At 36.4% G+C, this 22144-nt stretch overlaps 1 protein-coding gene across 3 annotated transcripts in view; it reads left to right on the top strand.

Moving 5' to 3' along the window:
* Positions 1–21714, top strand: part of HS2ST1 (heparan sulfate 2-O-sulfotransferase 1) — a 108615-nt gene extending 86901 nt beyond the window's left edge. For 2 of the 3 annotated variants that reach the window (XM_027651610.1, XM_027651609.1), the window contains exons 2-7: positions 1717–1955; positions 8234–8319; positions 11893–12031; positions 14321–14418; positions 15479–15636; positions 17107–21714. In XM_027651610.1, coding sequence (XP_027507411.1) covers positions 1717–1955; positions 8234–8319; positions 11893–12031; positions 14321–14418; positions 15479–15636; positions 17107–17333 — 947 coding nt within the window. In that variant the 3' untranslated portion in view covers positions 17334–21714. The remainder of the gene's footprint in view (positions 1–1716; positions 1956–8233; positions 8320–11892; positions 12032–14320; positions 14419–15478; positions 15637–17106) is intronic. The other variant, XR_003529023.1, reaches the window with a different exon arrangement.
* Positions 21715–22144: the final 430 nt, after the last annotated feature.

The following is a 22144-nucleotide window of genomic DNA, read 5'->3' as shown; positions in this document are numbered from 1 at the left end:
TTCAAATCTAACTTAGATCTACTACTCTGGTGTGGAAAATACCAATTAAATTTGTTTCATTTCAGCCTCTCTAGATGGTATTCAATATCTATGTAGCCTTGGGCAGCCACATGGTTATGTCCCCTACCAAATGCTTCCTCTAATCTGTTACTGGCAGAAAGTTGCCAGCCCCATTTTGTTGTAGCCATCTTCAGATACGTGAAACCTGAGTCTGTTGCCTCATCTCTTTCCAAAATAGGACATTTGCAAGCAGTGATGGGAGAGGTAGTAAATGAGAAAGGAACGCGCAAAAACTGTGACTGATGTAGTGGGGAGCAACAGATGTCATGTGGAAAATTGAGATATACTCAATAAGCGTTTTCTACAAACATTTTTATACTGATGTAACTTAGTTATGGGGTGTGAGATATGAGCATATGAGAGACTGAGTGAGTTTAAGCTTTGAAACATTTCAGACAGATGGAAGTTTCTGGTTGAAGACAATTTATGTGGAATTACAGGCTAGTGGTGTTCACAGCTTAATGATTCTGCTTTAAAAGTGATTTTATGTTATAATTAAAGAGATGTGGTGAAAAAGAATAGAAGGAGCTGGGTTATAGAAGCAAGGGAAGTAAAGGCCAAGAGCTGCTGATGTTAAAAGTGTGTCATCCAGAAAGAGCTATACCCTGCGTTAGAACAAAATACAGGTTACTCTTGTGTTATCGACTTCAGCTTGTACTGTTGAAAAATGCAGATTTCTTTGAATACATTATTAAAGGCAATATCACCATAAATGAATGAGAAAAGATGCTTTGACATCTGTATTGCAAATCGTATTGAAGTATATACTTAGCTAGAACAGAACAAAGCTCTGTCTGATTCAGCACAGGATATTTGATATTCAGCAGCATAAAAAAAAAAATGTTGTAATACTGTGAATTTTATTTTCCAGATAAACTTTTAGCACTTGAAGCAGTGTTCAATTACTCAGAGTATTGCCCTTTGTATAAAAGGAAAGATGGTTTATTTACAAAGTTCTCATCTTGCCAAAATGTCTTGTTAGTAGCTTACTTTTCCATGTTTCTTTCTTTTTGATGCGTTTAAGTATTTCAGTACTCAGAGATCACTCTTCACCTTAATGTTAACTGTTTTATAAGCGCTTCTTGCTTTTATTTTAGTCAACCCCATTTATTGTAATGCTTTACTCTTGTAAAGAGTATCAATTGAAATAACAAAACAAAAGTTTCATCTGAAAGACAGTGCGTCTATGCAGTTAAGGACTAAATCTCTGGTGTTAGTATTTCTACTGTTTCCAGAAAATTCATGTTCTTCAAATTACTTGAGTTATTCCTTCTATTATAATTTTTAAATAGGTTTATTATAGAAATGATTTGGGATATTTTGGAGATGTTGCCATTTTGATAGTGCATTATAGATGTTTTTCTTTAGAGATGATGGCTTTCTGTAATGTCAGTGTGAGTCATAGAATATGGTATATGTTCCCTAAGCAGATTGCTTTCTAGTCTTTGTGTTCTGTGTTGGACTAACTCCCCTTTTGTCTTTCATAGATTTTTATAGATTAAGTTTTGCTTCAGATGTGTCAGAAATACATGACAGCAAGTGTTGCCTTCACCGCTGAGGAGTTACTGCTTTTCACCAGACTATTTTTGTTCTAAGGTTTGAACTTCAGAATTGGTGATATTTACATTGAAATTTTGTATTTTTCATCCTTAACAGAAAGAGCTATTGCAAGGCATGAAGTCAGAGAAATAGAACAACGTCATACGGTAGATGGTCCCCGACAGGATGTGGCACTGGATGAAGAAGATGATGTGGTGATTATTTACAACAGAGTACCCAAGACTGCCAGCACATCCTTCACAAATATTGCCTATGATCTTTGTGCAAAGAACAAATATCATGTTCTACATATTAATACAACCAAAAATAATCCTGTTATGTCTCTGCAAGATCAGGTAAGCTGCTGTATTTGAGATGTCTTTATGAAACAATGGGAAAGCACAAAAAAACCTTTGCTATTGCAGACTTAGATGATGTGTTGTAATTGGCTTTTATGTCATGTTTTCCCATATAAATGAATTCTAATGTGTTCGTGTTTTCTTTGTAAAGAATTAATATTATTTCATAATAGTAGGTTTAGGTTTTCTCAGGGCTACTGGAGGTGGTATGTATCTGTTTATTGGATAAAAACAAAACTAAAAAGGGACACAGCTGGGGTAGAAATGATCTTTGTTGTTATAACTGTTTTGGCTGTGTAATAGTACTTGCCTATCATCTCCATCTGCAGTGAATGCAGTCATAGGTGATTTCCTCTCTGAGTAGTGCAGGCATTGTGCCATGCTGTCAGGGCTATACTTGTGTCTTTAGTACTGGATCTGGTCAGGTCTCCCAGGTGTTAAAAAACAGGTAGAAAAAAGTGGTTGTAAGTAGCTTGCACTCTAAGGGATGGGTCACTTTGCATCCACTTAAAGCTTTCACTAAAATCGCTATAGTCCTAGGCTAGAAAGGATCATGGCTACTATTGCATCAGATGATGAATATTAAAAAAAGATGAAGGATCAATGCCCTGTTTTTCTTGGGGTGGGGTGAGGAAGTAGGTTTTTTGATTTATTTTTTTTAGTATTTTTTTGTTGTCATGAGTGTGCTTGCAGGGAACCCAGGTCAGAGATCTGAAACGTCACTGTGTCATCATCCCTGTCTGTAAAACAAATGTTTCCAAACTCTCGGGTCTGTACTGCCAGTTGTATGCTGATTATCTTAAACTGATATGCAGCAGAGGCAGGAGCTGTTCTGCATTGCAGCATGTCAGCACTGAGCCTTCCAGCTCCTTTAGGTGGATGTCTACAGGCAGAAGCAGCTCAGCACAGCTCCTGGACTGGGGCAAGGGGAAGCAGATGCTAACAGCCCTCCACTTCCAGTTCTGTATGTAGGAGAAAGATTGGGGTAGGAATATCAGTGCAAAGGACATAGTGTACTTGGGTGGGACTGGAATCTGTTTTGTGATAAAGGGGGTGTGTTATTGTTAAGTATTTGCGGTTGTGAAATCGTTTCTTAAATGTGAAGGTGATATTGTTATACATGACTACTGAGATTACCAAAAGTAAATCTGGTAACCATCCCTGTAGTCCTGTCCACTGCATAGAACAAGTACAAAAGACCTCTGTACTAAGGGTAGAGTGATTTTTTCAAAAGATTTAATAAACCTATATCTGTTTTTTTTAAAAAAGTCGTGCTCAGGTCAGTCATAGTGCTGTACTTCCCACCACAAATTCTGCTTCTATCAGGGTGTCTCTTTGAAGTGTAGTTGTCTGTCCTGAAGGATAGGAGAGCCAGTCGTTGATGGTGTAAGTTAAACATAGGCTACCTTACCTTAATTTTCTACTTCTGTTTGGACTTAATCCAAATAAAATTTGTTTTTCAGGCTTAGTTTTGTCTAAGAGAAACTCTCCTCTTCATCTTCCCTCTAATAATTATCAGTTGAAAAATGACAATCCACCAGTGCTGGGCATGTATATAATACTGTCAGTCCTACCTTCATTTCACACTATGCTGTTGTCCAAGGTAGTAAATTAAGTAGTTTAATTATACAGTTGATTCTACTCTTCTTCAATGACCATTAACTGGGAGATGCTGACAATGAAAAACTTCATATATTGCATAGTTGTTCAAAGACGAAGAAATAATTATTCATCCTTAATATATTGAGATAGCAACTTGCCATTGTAAGTCATAGTGCATAATTCTGGAGATGGCAGGCATGCTGAGTGTTAGCTGATGAGGTTTACTCTGTGTAGGCTTGGATTTGCATGACATATTCACATGCTGCCTTCATCAGTATAGCTTGTTTGAGTGCATTAGGTCTATATGCACCAGTAGTAAAATACATGAACACATCACAGAGACAAAATTGTTCTATTAGCGATACTATTTGTTAAAGCAAATATCCGTAAGCAAGGTGAAGATTGCCTTGGGACTGGCAGAAATTTGTAAAATAGTGAGCCTTCCTTTATGCAGTACTTCTGCTGTAGTTTTCCCAAACTACTGTAATTCTGTAACAGATTTTAAGGTCTCTGCCAGAGAATCCACTCCAAATATAATCTGTATCTGATTTAAGATAATCTGGTAATAGTCCTAACACCCATTTTAGTTTCAGATGGAACTTGCCCCAGCAGCCCTCCTTTCTTTTGCAGCGTCTCTGGCAGCAGGATCCTGGGAACTACCTCTCTTTCCCCAGGCTGGGCCTTTTCTCTGCAGCAAGCTGAGTGCCATGTTGCCCGTGTTTCATTTCTGACCTGTGTGGTCTATAATAGAAGCACTTGCTTTCTTCATTAAATCAGAGTAGTTGTTTGGTTGGGTTTTACTTGTTGCTTGCGTGTTTCAGCACTGATACTTTCTGTCCATAGAAGTATGCCTGTGTTATGGCTATCAGGATGGCATACCAGCCACACAAATGTTATCATTTTTGTTACATGGTGAAATTCCCACCCAAAACATTTAAAATGAAATAACTGTTCTGCATTGCAGCATGTATTATTGATATATTATTAGAAAAGTGGGTATAAGAACATTCTCTGTGCTGTTGTGAATGGTATAATTACCCAGTGTTTCACTCCCTCAGCTTGCTGTTTTCTGTCTCGTTCTTTTTTTCTACCACAGTTTCTCTCTCCATTTTTCTCAGAAGAGCAACCTGAAAATATATCATCTTACTTCCAAGTGTATTCTAAAACAGTGGCTTCTAAGAGGACATTGCACTCATACTGACTTTAGGGGTACTTATTTCCTCTGTTAATGAAGGTTTCAATGGCTGTCAGAAGTGGAACAAGTAGAAGATTGCAGCAACTCTGTTAGGTGGAAGTACTGTCATGTGCTCCTGAGCATTTAAGAATTTTTCTCTTGGGAGTTGAGTAGTCTAGTGAGTACAAGTGCTGCACATGTGCCAGTTGTATTTTTCCTTCTGAGAAAGAGCTGTACGTGCCAGGTGGGTATCCTGGCTGTACTGTGGCTGAACTGGTGAACTGAATCTTTACACCATCTCACAAAACTGATTCTCAACTGCTCTTGACTTGAGCTTGCTTGTGGTTGCTCATGGCATGCAGCCAAAGGTATGCTGCTAGCCTGTTTCCAGCATTCCTGACCCTCTGGTTTAGAGCTAACTCTAAATTATTAGTTGATGTGACAACTGGGGATAACTAAGATATCAGTGCCTTGCTGCAGAGGGATTCTCATTCAGTCATCCCATAATGCTTGATCTTGAAATCTGAATCTGAGATTTCCTTTAATGGGAACACTCTATTTGTTTCCAGTCTTACTTGAGAGCCCTTTTTCTTGTAGTTCAAATGGAAAATCCTCATGTGTCTTCGCATGAGTCTGGGCTTATGATATTCATCCCCCCAGTCCTTTGTAATTTTAAGTCAGTTATTCAGCAATTGACAAAGAAAACTAGGATATAATGTGAAAAGCTGGGGCTTTTTTGGTATCCAAAAAGCCCATATGATACCAGGCCACAGGGAAATGACAGACCACCTTTTGGGCATGGTAAAAGGGGTGTGTGTGTGTGGTCAGACTGTATAGAAGAGGGAATCATAGCTACAGTTAGTGGACGGAGGTAAGAGCTTATAATGTCACTTTAGTTCGCTCGCACAGATTTTTCTCAGACCAAGTGTGCTGGTTGGTTTTTTTTATCCTTTGGCTCTCTGGGACTTGTTTTAAATTCTTACCGTTCTAGAAACTGAATGTCTTTAACTTACCTTTCTGGACATCTTATGCCCACAGAGTGCATTTGATCTGGCTTTTTAATTCAGTGAAGCTCAGCTGATTTCCCCCTTAGTAAAGGCTGTGAAGCAACTTTATAGCTGATTATATAAAAGCACCATGAAACAACTTCACAGCAATTCCATTCACGTCTATCTGAACTTTTAAAGTCACCTCAAATTTTATTCAGTTGGGTTCAGATGGAGAAGCTTGCTCTGTCACTTGAAAGCTCCGGTATCTGCTAAGCCCTGAAAAGGTAAAATTGATCATATTTAACAGTATGAAGCAGTGAGCAGTATTCGTCTCTGACCTAAAATGTGTGAATCCAGGCTCATTAGGCTCTCTGTGACCTGGAACAATTCTGATTTTTGGAATGCTGCAAACTGTGGGAGGAGAAAAATCTCTTGCCTGCAGGCTAGTTATAGGTGTTAAAAGCTGTAGTTCTCAGAGGCTCAGTGTGTTGCTGGTCCATCTTAAGGCAGATGTAAATGTCACAGCTGTCATATAAAACCTTCCTAACCTTCTCTTAGCTGGTGTTAGAGGCTAGACCATTCATTCTGTGTTCATAAAAATTATTTCCTTAGCAGACAACAACATTGTAAGACAAAGACAATAAAGGATTTTTTAACTGTTTCTGGAACAGATGCCAGATGATGGCATGGGGATCTAAGACAAAAACCTTGGAATTTTGTACTTAGCATTTCTTTGTGTCTAGATGTAGTCCATCAGAAACTGAAATCTGGATGGTGTTAAATTTCAGAAACTGAAAAGTGTGCTTTAACATGCACACTGCACTGGACACCGTAGGTTTACTTGTGGAGTTGTATCAACCAACCATGACATTTTGGGCTTTGTGGGTGAAGGAAGGGAGGATGACACATTTAGGAAACTTCTTTCCCAGGTAAACAGATATTCATATCTGAGGCTCTCCACTGAAACTATCTTGTCATTAATCTTTGAAAGGTACAGTCAGTGAAAGTGTGGTTTGTTTCAGTAGCAGTAAAGGTGGTTCAACTGGATTCAAAGTCCCATATTATCAGTTTGTGCTGTGCACATAACCAGACAGAAAGCCAGTGCAGTTTATGAAACACCACTGTATTACATTGTGCAGTACTTTTTAGCTAGATTTGCCACAATTTTCATGTGCAATACATGGTTTAAATTTTGCAATGCTGCAGACTGTGAAATTTGAACACTGGAAAGGTTAATGTTGCCTGTTATTAAAAAGTAACACACATTTCTTTTACCTGAGAGTCTAAGAGCCAGTGTTTGAGGAAATAAGTACAGGTTATTGACCTCTTAAATCCTATACTGTGAGTTTTGCACCTTTGAAGAAACAGCAGCAGGCTAGTCTCGCCTCTTAAAATCCTCAATTGGTAGGTTATAATAAATAATAAATATCATGCTTCAGGTCATTCTCAATCCATTTGACCTTACAGAATGTTAGTGTGTTCTCTCGAGCTCTCAGCCTTTCCTTTTTTGACTCTCTTGTCTCACCTCAGTATCTCCATGGTTATCTATTTCACTGTATAACAGAAAAGATATTGTAGATGTGCAGGGAACACTATCTTCTAATTCTTAGCCTCAGAAATGGCATATCATTGTCAGACAGCTCAGGCAGTACAAATTTATCATCCTTTCTTTATTATCCAATTCACTAGTTTTGAAACAACTTTCAGTTAAATGCTTTGATGTTAAAATATTCTGTTCATCTAATAAAGCCAAGCTCCATCAGGATTTGCATGTCCCACTTAATTTGATCACACTCTCTGTTTTGGGGCTTGTATCTGACTTTGAAATGTAAAGCTATTCCTATTTTTGTGAAGTTTGCTAAAAACTGCTTTATCAGCCCTTGTGCAAGGGCTACTTCATGATTTAACATGAAAGTTTCACTGGAATGTTAGGTTTAAGGTGTCTATTCAAAATAGTAAACTATAGACCTTATTTACACTGCATGCATTTGTAAAATGTCTGGATTGCTTGTGCGTTGCATTGTGGGGTTGGGGAGCAAATGAACCATCAGATTTTTCTTATGTCCCAGTGAAATAGGTCTAAAGACATGCTTGTAGATCTGGTACACTTTTATTTGAAGGATTAAATACAGATCAGACAATTCTATCAAAGGTGTATGTGCATTTCTACTGAAGGAATTACAAATAAAATGTACTGACAAAAATATAAATGTTTGTCTTGCTGATGTTTTTGTGATACTTTTCCTTCAATTGCCCTTCTGATTGCTCTATTCTGCATTTGTTTAGTTTCTGATCATTAAATTGTGATGATCTAAAATCAGTCATCTGTATGCTGCAGAAAAGTCTATTTCAGCTGGCACTTTTTTTTTTTTTTTTGTAATATTCAAAATAGTCTTTTTTTTTTTCTAATGCATTATAAGATTTTACTTACAAACCAGGAAACACCATGTATGGGAAAGCATAATGTGTTCCAGCAGTGCAGAAACACTTTCTGCTGTCTACTTTTACAGGTCCGATTTGTGAAGAATGTGACTTCCTGGAAGGAAATGAAGCCAGGATTTTACCATGGCCATATATCTTACCTGGACTTTGCCAAGTACGTTCCCTTGGAGGTTTCCGTGGAGCAGAGTAGGCTCCGACCGGGCTCTCAGTGCCCTCTAGTGGTGAAAGCCTGGGAACTGCAGTTTGGTAAAAATCCACACACTGACATTCCCATGATGGGCGATAGTCGGGGTTGATTTTCGCCGTTTGCTCTTGTCTTCTTGCATGACAAAATGTAGCCGAGTCTCATTTAAGAAATATTTATATACTGGGATTAGTATTCCTTATCTGTATTGCAAGCTTGTTTTGCTGAAAATCATGGCTTTTCTCTGAAACGCTGGCAGTTCTGTCTTGGGATTGTCTTCCCTTTTGGGGAAGTTTAACATATCCTCAGAAATGTTTCATAATAGGTAATTATGGGTAAATAAAGGGTAATACCACCTACCTCTTAAGTTATGTAGTTCTTCTCTACCATAGTATCCCTTTACACTTTATCGGAATCTGAAAAGTTGTACTTTAAAGTAGTTTTCTGGCTTATAATAATTGATTTCCTGTAAAAAAGCACTGAAATAATTCTTGTGGAGTTAAATCCTGCTACTTCTAAAATTAATTTAAAATAAAATGAGGTAAAAATCCTCCCACTGACTTCAAAGGTTCAGGATCGTATCTGTATTCCCACTTTCATATGTTTCTTTTCTTGTCTTATTTTTGCTTCTGGATCTAAAGCAGTGATCCTTCGTAGCTCAGTCTTATGAAACCTCCCCTTGAACTGACAAGTCAGTTTTGCTTAAGATGCTTACTAGGCAGTGCTTCGTCTTGAATTTGGAGCATGTGGAAAATGGTTTAAAATTGAAAGTGGAATTTTCAGATCTCATTATATTCAACTGCACAAACGATAGTAACCCACTACTTTTACCTCTTGCCGACGGTCAGTCCTCAGTGTTATGTTTCTGTGCATATTAATTATTTAATGAAATTCTTTTTTTGTATGTAGTAATTCCTTTTGTTTAGTCATTCGTTTTAATTATTCATTCTGTCATGGACACTGATTTTTAATTTGAGCTTTTTATTACAAAGAATGAGATGGGGAAGTGAGACCTTCATAGATTCCCTATACAGTGTATTATAGAATAGAAAATGCTAAAAGCTACAGTAGTAGCTGAAAATGACCAATGGCACCAAGTAAAAGCTTGGAGTTTACAAAAAGTAACAGGTAAAAAGTCTTACTTGCAAATCAATCAATCAAATAAAATATATCGAATTTCATTAGTTTCCTTTCTACCTTTTTAAAGTTAAAATGCTTCAACATTAATAAATGCTTGAACTGAGCTTTCTGGAGCAGCAAAACTGAATGTTATTTTATTCATTACTTACTTCATAAAGCTGAAAACATGTTCAGATACTGGAATTTCTAAAACTAAAATAATTATTTTACATCTAGAAAGCATCTAAGCAATTTCACAGATTTCTTTCATCTGCATCTTCCCTTCAGGACTGTGTTATCCTTGTCTTTGTTGTTTGTTATCCTTTCACCTAAGTGATTTATTTTTTTCCCACAACAGCTTGCTTTCTCATACTTTGGGTTTTCATTATTAAAATAATATCTTGAATACGCTGGTTGTGCTTGGCAAGGCCCACACCTTTAAGGCTGTGAGGTATGTTCTTGTAATGAACATTCTTGTAGTTAAGAAGTGTAAAATATTTTGGAAAAGTCAATGTCTCCTTATACATGAACATCAGACTTAGGTCCTCTGTCAAATATCAGAAGTACCTCTTAAATTATGCTGAATCTTAAAGTACTGGGTTCCATGGATGACTTGCAGTGTTGAGGACAGGTTATCATAACCCATCCACGTAGAAATTACAGTAACAAAAGTTTAAATTCCCCCCCCTTTTATTTTTAATTTCTCATCCACTCCTATTCCTATTTTCTCTGGTAAATAGTTGGAAAAAAGGTTCTTTGAAAATGCAATTGCCAATTCATTATCATTATTAATAAAGTTGCAGTAGTAAGTGGCTTATGTTACTGTAACTGTAGCTAGTTCTGCAAGCTCATCTGCAAATCCATATGAATGTCCAGTCCAGCACAAGCATTTCTAAGGACTTCAACATCTTTATTTAACCCACAGATACATATTATTTATTGTTGAGGCTGCTGCTCCATCAAATGGTCTGTTACAGCTTTCTCAGCATTTGCAGTCGAGTCTGTGGAAGGAGACACACGGGCATTCTCGCGCACTTCAGTGGACCTCAAAGAGGGTGCAGTTCAAAGTCTGGACTTTGCATCAAAATGGTTGAAATGTTCACACACTCTATTTTGCAGACTTTGGGAAGTAGGAGCTGGCATGCAGACAGATGTCAGCAGTGCCGCCTTTGAAAGCTCCAGTCTGACTCATTGGTACTCTGCTGGCAACATTGGAGAATCAATTGCTCTTTCTGTAGCCTTTAACAATTTCTCTGTCTCTAGTGCTGGTCTTTTGCCAAAGTAATGCCTGTTACTTGTTTTTTTTTTCTAACTTCCTCCTTTCTGCTGCTTATTCTATGTTTCTGTTCTTCAGCTTTTAAACTTAAGATTCCTCATATGTGCAGTATCTGGCAGTAAAGTTTACAGAGTACCCCTCTAACAGTAGTGGTACTGCATCTTGAAACTATGAGTGCTCTCTGTTTTAACTAAGCTAGGAGGCTTGAATGGCCCTCTTATCAATGCAGAACACTTTCCCAGTTTGCATGGGAACAGAACTTTTTTTCCAACTTCTAGCTTTACTTCAGGGTACTTGACACACCTGCAATTTCCATTGTGATATAACATCTTTAATATTTGGATGCCATAATTATTTGCCATAATGATGTCTCAAATGGAAGAAAAAGTAAAACTGAGAAATATATTGTAAAAGCTGACCTGAGTGTAGATCATTGAAAGGTAGCATTTGCACAAAACAGTTTTGGTGTTTTAAATCTTTGTCATGTGTCCTATGAGCTTACCACCTGATTTCATCAGGCTTCCTGTTTGTACTACAGTAGATAAAAACTTGCTTAGGGTAAATGTCTAAGGAAAAATTTAATATTTTTAGATAGAGAAATTAATATGGTTACAGATACTGTCTGTATGCTTATATTTAATAAGCATAGCCATATACCTTCAACCCAGGTTGATGGGCTCTGAGCTCTGTCTTCCTGCTGTTAATGTTTCTGACAACTGGAGACCTCCCAGGAAAACCACTTGCATCATTGCAAAACCCAGTTCAGAAGGGCAGGAACTCAGTATCAAACTTCCTCGTACTTGTTATAAACACATATGGGGCTGCTAAACTAATTAAGGCATTTCTAGAGTCAGGATGGTTGTGTAAACATTTTTAGTATCTATTTGTGTGGAAATATGTAAGTTTTGTTTGTTTCTTTAATAAGAAAAAACTTCTAAAATCTTAGGCAAACTGAAATTGAACTGACTTTCACATCCACGTAATGCACTGGATATGAGGATGAAAAGAAGTGATCACTAAACTTCCTCTCAGTATCATTTGTTTTGTGTAGAGATTTCAGTTGTGTCAAAAGAGGCAGGCTTTTAAGTATTAGATGAGAAGCTTTGATTTGTCCTTTGAAAGATTTTTTTTTTCCTCTTTTACTTTAGATTTGGTGTTAAAAAGAAACCAATTTACATAAATGTCATAAGAGATCCTATAGAACGACTAGTTTCTTATTATTATTTTCTGCGCTTTGGAGATGATTACAGACCAGGGCTACGGAGGCGAAAACAGGGGGATAAAAAGGTAAAGTATACTTTATTATACATGTTGTACTTACTAAAGTTAGTGTGAAAACAATTTAAAATATGTTCTGATAAAAGCTGAATCGTTCTTGTATCAGCCTTGGTGATAATGGTGGATTTGGAAGTTATGTTCTCCACTTCACGTCTATAATGGAGCAGAGCGTGACATTGAGTATGTTCTTTGTACCCTTATAAATTTACTTAATCTTGCAATTTGTTAAAAAAATTAAATAAAATTTAAAAATGTTTAAGGTATCCAGAGTTGTAAGTATCAAGTTAAGCTTATCCTCCTATGTAAGAAGGCTACATCCCCTCTTGTTGAAGACTGAGACACATTTTTTCAACAAAAGCTGTAGAACTGCTGATGCTTTGGCTTTATTGTTTATTTTCTTAGAATTAGCAACCCAATTTATTCTATTTTTTAAAAACATAAACCTTGCAATGGAATTCTATAAGGAGTCTTTCTGAAAACTATGGAGTATGATACATACCTTTCTATACTTCCTCCGTCTGCCTTAAGTGGCTGTAGGATCAGGTTAGCACATTCAAACATTGACTACTAATACAGTTTTAGAATGGCAACATCATGTAGGCTCCAAAATATATTTACTTCAGAAAGAATCTATACATCCACTGTCATGGTTTTCAGTAAGACATTTGTTGGGGCATGCTGCTTTGGGTTTTTAAATCAGGAAGAAAAGTAGGGTATTAATTATATGAGTATAGTTTATAAACCTATAGTTAGAACAGTGTGGAATCCTTTGTAAAATGTAGTGAGATTTTGTACTTTATGGGGCCAAATACTTTTTACAATTTCAGTGATGATATTTTCTTAAGCTGATGCAATTTTTCTGTAATGTTGACAATTTAGTGTTGCACTGTGTGAATACCAAGAGACATTGAAAAATAAGCAAAAATCATACTAAATAGAGCTTAGTCTATAAACACCATAACAACTAATAAATGTGACCGATCAATTTGTGTGCTGCCCCCCATCCAAATAGTGCTTTTTAAATATTGGGAGCAGAGCTTTCCTCTTTCCTTTTCAGTTGGTAACCAACTGCTCCTGTGTTAATTTAGGGTTTAGCGCCATCTTCAGCTACTGCATTTCATTAATTTGGAGGTGCATTTAACAGCGTAGTTCTAAGGTAACGTTGGAGTTACCCAGTACTCATGATGGATCAGTGCAGAATTTCTCTAGAGAATTATGGTAGGAAAAGCATACCAGTGTCTTATTTTCCTAGTTAAGCTCCATTTTTATCTGTGATGTGTGACATGTACAAGGTATTCTAAACTCAAAGTTCATTGTGAACCCAGGCACCACAATTTATTCTCTGCTTTGACATAGTATCAGTAAATTTATCAGATCATCTCAGAAACTTCACCACAAAATAGAAGCAAATGATGTTGTCTTTTTTCTTAACCTCAAATAATTATGCAAACATATTTCTACATGATTGTTTTGGACAGAAACTTGTAATTATACAGAAGAAACAGTCTAAAAAGTTGTCTATGTGATCTCTTATTATTAAATATTTTTTTAATCTATCCTTGATACAAGCCTTATATCTTGATTAGAAATATCATAAGTACTTACTTTATGGTGACACAATAACAATTTACAAATTGTTTCCAATGCAGATAGAGTTCTTATTGTAACTGTGCTACTGCAGTTGAAACTCTGTATTGCTACAGCTGTGTATCCATGTAGAGAGCAATATTGTATGGAATATTCTGTTATGCAGTGAACACCTTCCTTTTAGTTCTTCTCATAGCCAAAACCAAATTAGCCTCTGAGATGATAGTTATTTGTCATAATATTTAAAATATAATAGAACAGTCTTTAAAACACAAAATGCACAGTGTTCTATGTTGTAAAGATCCAGCTGTTCCAGTATCACACAATTCCTGATACCATTTCATGCTGTATCTTTAGAGACTTCTTTTATAAGGGAAAACAATTATACCCAACACTTACTGACTATCTGTGCTAGTTTTGTCAAATAGCCTTTGCTAACGTTATATCAAAGGTGTATCAAGGTGTATCAATGTGTATCAGGTAAGATCAACTGTTCATTAGTTGTAACCATAAAAGACTGTCCAAATACTATTTTAATTTAGACAAACAGGTCATCCTAATAATACTGTGAAAGCAAGGCTACTTTTTTTTTGTCTTTCACATCATATCTTGTGTTCTTCTGTCCCCACTACGTTTAGCAACTAGCCAGTTCAAGATGTTTGATATGTATATGAGATTTTAAAGCTCAGCTCAATTTTGTCTTTGTTCCAGACCTTTGATGAATGTGTGGCAGCTGGAGGTTCCGACTGTGCTCCAGAGAAACTTTGGCTTCAAATTCCATTCTTCTGTGGCCACAGCTCTGAATGCTGGTAGGGAGATAGATGTAGCTTGTTAGTCAAGTACATCATTGCTGAAATATAAACTTTAATGAATTTGAATATGTAACACAGTTGGGGAAAGTGTGAGGGACTGGACAGAGTGAAACAGCGGGTACTTTAGTATTGCGTTTTCTTTTGAAGATGCAATTACTGAAACATTATTGCAGTTTTTTAAACAAGCAATATGTTGGAATACAGTATCAGCAGTGCTATGAGGGAAAACATATGTTTTCAATTTTAAAAATTATTTTTGCAGATTTGGAGTCTTGACATTTTTTTTTAATATCGGACTACAGTATCTTTCTTTCCAAATGGAGATATTTTAGTCCAAGCTCCTGAAGTTTCTGGGGAGAATAAAATAATTGAGATCAGGATAAATTTATCTTCTTAAACGTTTATCAGGCATCCAGCAGTCAATGCTACTTAGTAGAAACTGAAACAAAAGCAAATAGTGTCCATCTGTCAATGCAGCGTGTTTTATAACAATGGCACATACTTAAAAAAACTCTTTAGCAACCAAAAAAAAAAGAACATAGATTAATGGAACTATTCTGAGTGATATCAAGGGCAGTTATTCATCAAAGGTACTGTTCTTTCAAACATAAGCAAAGTAAATGGCCACTTGGGAGCTCCTCTTTCAGTGCCTGTTGGTCAGACCTATCTACACTGTGGCCAGGTAGAGAAGGAGAGAAAGGAAGAAGCAAAAGGGAAAGTGTGTTCTTATCATATTTCTTATTTCTAATGTGAAAGTGGAGTCCAAGTATTAACATTGAGAAAATGTAAATCCTCCAAAAATTGCATTAGTGGTGACATTAACCATATACATACATTGGGTATTTTTGTGGAGACTCCTCTCTAAGAAGAGTCACATTTTTAGATAAAAACACAGGCGAGAGAAACTGGAAAGGGAAATGAAGTTAGGAATGGTTATAACTTGGAATGAGTCTTGCCTTTCCTATACAAATGTCCTGTTGTGAAGTAATCTCTATCTAGGGACCTAGGATTGTTGGCTGCCATCAGAACTTGCTGTAATTGTTCTCTGTCATTTTAGGAATGTGGGAAGCAGATGGGCTTTGGAACAAGCCAAATACAATCTGATTAATGAATACTTCCTAGTGGGAGTTACTGAAGAGCTTGAAGACTTTATCATGTTATTGGAGGCAGCTTTGCCCCGGTTCTTCAGGGGTGCCACAGAACTGTACCGAACAGGTATTTACATAGTTGATATCCATGGATTCCATGGATTTTTCATCCTCTTATTGCCTTTTTAATGTGAATTCTGTAGAGTTCGATGAATAGTTTTGAGTCTGTGCCAGTCTTTTGTCTCTCAGCTGGCTGATGCTCCTACAAATGACATAAGCTCCTTTTAAAAGATTCTCAGTAATTTGTTTTTCGGGTAGCCCCAGTATCTTCCTGCCTTACACAAATTGTAAATATTTAAGTTTGAGGTAAAGACAGTTGTGTAGGTACACTGCATGTAAAAAAATTTAACAGAACATTTTTAAGGTCTTGCAGTGGCTTCAGTTTTGTAAAGTGGCTGATGTGGCAGATTTCCATTTCCTCAGAAGCCCTGCTGAAATTAACTGTGCTCAGTGCAGCCTGGCTGGCTGAGCAATAAGGCCTGAGGGATGCAGACCCAAGTACATGTTTATTTTCCAGGGCTCCTAATAAGACATAGCTGAGTAGCTGACATAGCCAGTAGCTGAGTTTCTAGGAGCTGGCCATGCAACTTCTGATGAAGAAAAGGTCCCTCTTAGTAGAGCTTCTGTCTACAAATAGAGGGGAAAAGGGTCTGATGTATAGAGCCTAGATGTGTAGTATTAACAAATTTATTACAAAGCAATAGTTAGCACTTTCTTAGGGAAAATCTTGTCATCATTAGTCATCTTTGTCTCAGGAACTCTGTGCAACAGGGATGTGGCTTATGTATCATTTATGATAAGACTGTAGTATCCTATTTAGATGGGAGAATAATGCTTTAAATGCCATTAGTAGGGGTTGCATATTTTGATTAGAAATAGACAGCTGAAATCACATGAAAACAGGATTTTTTTTCTCCTTCGTGGAAAGCTAAAGAGGGCTTACACCAGTGCAGTGGTTGTTTTGTTTCTTTTTTTTTTTTTTTTTTTGTTGTAGTCTGAATTGAATATAAACATGCCTGGAGGTGTTCAGAAGATATGTAGATGTGGCACTCAGGGACATGGTTTAGTGGGACTTGGCAGTGTTAGGTTTGTGGCTGAACTCTATGACCTTAAACTTCTTTTCCAACCTAAATATTTCTGTGATTCTATGAAAGAAGTTGTTGTTCTGCAGTTCCTAAAATTCTTAACATTTGATACCAGATTAACATCTAAATAATTAATTTTGAAAGACCAATCTTGCTCCAGGTATATTATGTGAAGTGATCTTGTTCCTTAAATGAATGTTTATTCCTTGGGTTTATTAGAGTAAGGAGGAAGAATTGAAAGAACGGATGTAAAATTCATTAACGTTTAGTGGAGGGACTGCAGTTTTCCAACCCTGCATGTTATGTTGATACATTCTGGATTAAAACCTGTCACTTCTGATGCAGTTTATCAACACACTGAGAGTATAAAACTTTGTAAATAAAAGGACTGTAAACATTTTTTTAAGCATATGAACTTTAAAGTGAAGTTATTGCTTTCATTTTGCATTTAGGAAAGAAGTCTCATCTTAGGAAAACAACTGAGAAAAAACTTCCCACTAAAGAAACTATTGCCAAGCTACAACAGTCTGAAATCTGGAAAATGGAGAATGAGTTCTATGAATTTGCACTTGAGCAATTTCAGTTTGTCAGAGCACATGCAGTTCGAGAAAAAGATGGAGAATTGTATATTCTGGCTCAAAACTTTTTCTATGAAAAGATTTACCCTAAATCAAACTAAGAACGCTATACTGTTAGATTTATGGACCTAAATCTTTGATCACATCATCATCTTAGTCCTCAGCCATGGAAACTAGATTGCTTGTAGACCTCCAAGACATTTCTTTATATGAGAAAAGTGGGCTGTGGATCACCTCCAGGGCTTTGGATATGGCGGTGTTGGTAATCCAGAAGCAAAAGCTTAATTTCTTTTATCTAACTAATACTTTCAGTGGGAGTCAATATCCTTAACCTGAAGAAATCTACACTGTAATTCGGAGCAATTAATACACAGCAGTTCTATTTGAAAATATAAACACAAAACGCTTCTGTTGATGCTCTTTTTAATTTTCAGAGCAATTTATTTTCATTTATACTTCTGTGAAGAGGAAATCATTTTCCCCAGCTTTCAACATGGAAATTTTGGTTGTATACAGTATGAGTAGTCTTAATAACTGGTTGACATCTGTGCTTTGTTTTTGTGAATCATGTCACATGATATTAATTGGGATGGTTAATCATCTTCTGCTGAGAAATGCTGCTGCTGCTGGAATTGCCCATATTTATATATGTGGTTTTATTAAAAAATTACAACTACTCATTAGTGTTAAAATGTCATTTCCACATTAATATTGTAAAAAGTTCAAGAATCAGAGCAGTGATTTTTTTTGTTTGTTTGTTTTATGTCCACCACCACTGACTGAGGTTGGGAAAACTACAAAGAAATTTGGTATTGTCTGCAGTTCTAGTTGATCCTTACACAGTGGTATAAAAATCATAAATTCAGTCAGTTTCTCCATGGATTCTTTGTAATAATTGTAAACTGAGGTATTGGTGAATCCATATTATGACTCTATTAGTGAGCTGTGGTATGGCTAGGGTTTTCCTACTATTTCAATACTTTTATCTGTAGAATATTTTTACTGAGGTGCTTTATAACGTGTTTTAAAGCATTGCATTTACAAAAGGAGTAAAATGCTGTAAATACTGCTTATTTTATGTATTTGGACCAAAAGGTTTAAAGTATCTAGTTTAAAGTGGGATTTTGCACCAGTTCTGTTATGTGTGAAGTGAAAAACATCACATCTATTTCCTGGTTGAGTTAACTGCTGGATATTGCTGAAACACACTTCAGTGACCTCTCTGACTTCAATACTAGAATGTTGTCCAGGGATTCTCTTTGCAGAAATGTAGTCTTCATCCTTTTATTAGGGTAAGAGAACAAGAAGAAAAATGTCATGTGTAGTCTGGTTGAGAAAGATGCAGTGAACTTGATTGACATAATTGTATTTATGTAACTGCCTTAGTGACTGTTGTAAATTTGTGAGTTGCCATTATTAACAGTGTGAAACACCTGGTAGATGAAGTAAATTGAAATTTGAGAACAGATGTTTGGGGCCACTGCATTATAGCAAATGGCAGTGGAGAACTGCAAGAATTTGTTTCCTATTGAATTTTCTTAAAGATCTGAGTATTTACACATCTTACACCTGCCTTTTCTTAAAGTGCTTTTCACAGGGTTTGATAGGGGAAGGCACTGAGGAGACAAAGTAAGGAATGGTGGTAAAGATTTAAATTCCTAAGGGATGGTGCTGAAGGCTTAGTTTAAAATTACAGAGTGGAGTTTCTTTAACCAGCTTGTTCTTGTAAGGAAAACAAAGGAAATGGAAAATGGTCTGTGAACTGGATGTCTGCAGCCAAAAGCAACAACCCAATTACAGAGAGGATAACGAGAGACTATCAAGTACATCTTGCAGTTTCTTTGTTTTCTTAGATTTTTCCCTTCTAATTTTAAAAATAGATCTCTCTTTGTTCTTTCTAAATAATCAGGGAAGTTCCTTCTCATAGCTTACAATTTATATAGCATGAACCATGCATAAGACTTCCTGTTCTAGTTCTTGTCTGTTGACATCAATAATAATGCCAATGTGTTTGGATATAGGATGTGTAGGGTCACACATGAAGACATGTTTCCTAACTAAAGAAAGGAACTGAGGAATCATACACAAAAAGTAGTTAATGGAGATCTAAAGGTTTTCATTTAAAAGAAGTAATTTTTGTTGTAGTAGAATGAATATTTATAATCCCAGGAAAGATTTCCACTTGGTGATAGTTCTGTGTTAGATTTTATTTTGACTATCTTGTTTTCCCTCAGAATAATTTGGATCAGTTTACCTTCTTGCGTCTCCTTCAGAATTTTCAGAAGAGACTTCTAAGTGAGTAGAAGAGTTTACTAAGTGAAAATAAAAAATATTCATCCAAGTAATGAAATAGGTATGTAGATAAATGCTTGTGTGTTGACAAGAAATCAATAGGTAAAACTTCTACTGATTTCAGTAGGGTCTACAGAAACCTCTTCTATTCTGTAAGCAATTTTAAAAGTTGTGTTTCTTTTTTTCTTTCCAGGATTTAGAATTTCTTAATTATGAGTCTTCAATAACAAAAATAATAGAACAATGCAATTTTTTTTTTTACTTTTAAAAAGACAATGTATTTTTCATAGTTCATGTAAGAGACCACATTTTTTTTAATCAGATATCACTTCTTGTTCTTTGCTGTGAACTGACAAGGTTGAGACAAACAAGGAGTGTTTTTTAAAAATGCTAGCAAGTTGGAGAGATATTCATTCTAGATGTACTCTGAAAATGTGGTCATGTGTAGAACACAGAAGAAACCAGGTCTCTACTTTTTTATCTAGTGCAACCATTAAAGTCAACTGTGAACTTTTTAGAATCCTTTGAATTCAGAACTATCAAACTTGGATTTCCTAAAAGGCAGTTTAGGAAAAAGAGCTTTACAGATTTTTAATAATCTGCTCTATTCATCTTCTGTTTGGAAATAAAAAGAATCCAAGTTGTTGCCATTAAAAATATTTTAAAGTATGTAAGTATAATTTATCTTATATATTTTCCCTTAATGACTCATAGTGGAAAGCAGCAATAGATGAATTTTTGGTTTTGCAGGTTGTATGATCAGCAAACTACTGTGCAGCCTCCTGAACATGAATCTTTAATGGAAGTCGCTGTACTCCGCAGAGGAGCAAGATTGGCTTTTTGCAGGGCTAAGTTCGTTTGAAAGGTGCTGAAATGCTCATATATATATATATATGTAGTTGAGAGTAGATTTTGTTACACTGTTCTGTACTTTCTGTACAAAATTACTGCCCAGATTTTGTGCAAAACTGTTGAAATTGTTGCTGTCAGCCCAGTGGCACAAGGTCCAGCTGTGCTGGTGACTACATACCCAACAGCATGTCTGGAGCACTTGTGATACACTGGACAATGTTGACAGGAGAGCAAGTGTTTTTAGCTCCTTCCCATAATAATTCTGCAGCCATGCAACAAGAATTTCACTCTTTTTTAGTTACTGACTCTATAAGCAGACTCAAGGCTAGGGTGCAAGTTGTCCTCTGTGCACATTCCTGTTTGCTCTGGGTGGATTTTCAAGCACGCTCTCTATTATTATGCTGATCATGGCTTAATTTTCAAACAGACATGAAAATTTATAGTTACAGAATACAGGAGACAAAGAACCAACCCATCCTGGTCATTTGAAATGCCTTTTCTGGGTATTTAGTTTTTCTGAAGATACCTAGCTATTTTTACATTACAGGAACAAACTTTTGCTTATCGATGGTCTCAAAGCAGTTCTATTTTAAATTGGAGAAGATTCAGTTATTTTCTGTTATACTTCTGTTAAAATTTTCCATTAAGCTTACCTGCTGAAGGTGTATGTGACAGAAAGGTGTGTGGATGATGCTGTCTGAACTGTGCTGCTTAAGCAGTCAGTGCAAAAGCCTGATTCAAGTGCACTGCCAATTTAACTCTTCAAAATTAGAGCATGTTTTATGACTACTAGAGATTAAACTTAAGAAAAGTGTGAGGCTGCTTAGTTGGATGGGTGCTTCCTTTACTGTAAGCCTATGCAACTGTGTAACCTTTGCAGCAGTATTTATAGAAAGAGCCCTCTTCCTGAGACTTTTCTGGAGCATAATTATAAATGTTCGTACACTTATACTGTCTGATACTTACATCAGCAGCTTTCCATAGCTTCTGTAAAAGAGACAGGTTTGTGAGCATTTCTAACACAGTACTGAATGTAATTTTGCAAAACATGGATTGTGCACCTTGATTTTTTTTTCTTTTTAAACACGTACACAGCTAAATAGTGCCTTTTTTCCTCACAATCCATGTTGAAGATGCTTGCTCCCACTCACCCTCCGTAAACGGATTTGTTCGTGCAATACTATTCCAACTTGAAACCATTTTGTCACGGCTGTTTGAGAAATAATCTCCGTATTTCCTCACTATGCTGCCAGCTTTCTGTTGTTGAAGTGTTTCAGTTGATTACCTAATGCAAATGCTATAAAATAAAACACCCAGTGGGAAGGGGAAAGAAAAGAAGTCTGGTGTCCTGTCTTAATATTTGCATGTCACATTCACATTGAATGCTTTTTTTCTGGAAGATGTTGTTATGCAGTATTGTGAACTTTGTTGGCAGCTATTGTGATTTTGGAGGGGAGGGGTGAGCTGAAGTGTAGCTTGTCTGTAGTAATTTCATACAGCTATAACCAAATATATTTATATGCCTTTAGAATTTGCATTAGGCTTTCTAGGCAGATATGTAATAAGTTTGCAGAGAGTATACACTGTGCTGAAACTGTCAATGGAAAGTTCCTAATATTAAAGCCAAGATTTGTAAAAACAGGAAACTGGCATTAAAACAGTGAATTGGTACATGCTTCCCTGCCTGAGGGAACAAATGTCCTGACTGATTGCCTTGGTATGGGAAGACCCTCAGTTACTGCTGTGCTGAGAGTGGTGTAAGAACTTG

Source organism: Corapipo altera, unplaced genomic scaffold (assembly GCF_003945725.1).
Source record: "Corapipo altera isolate COAL_440 unplaced genomic scaffold, ASM394572v1 57, whole genome shotgun sequence".
Classification (NCBI taxonomy): Eukaryota; Metazoa; Chordata; class Aves; order Passeriformes; family Pipridae; genus Corapipo; species Corapipo altera.
The sequence above is the reverse complement of the archived record's forward strand: the minus strand, read 5'-3'. Positions and strand labels throughout refer to the sequence as shown.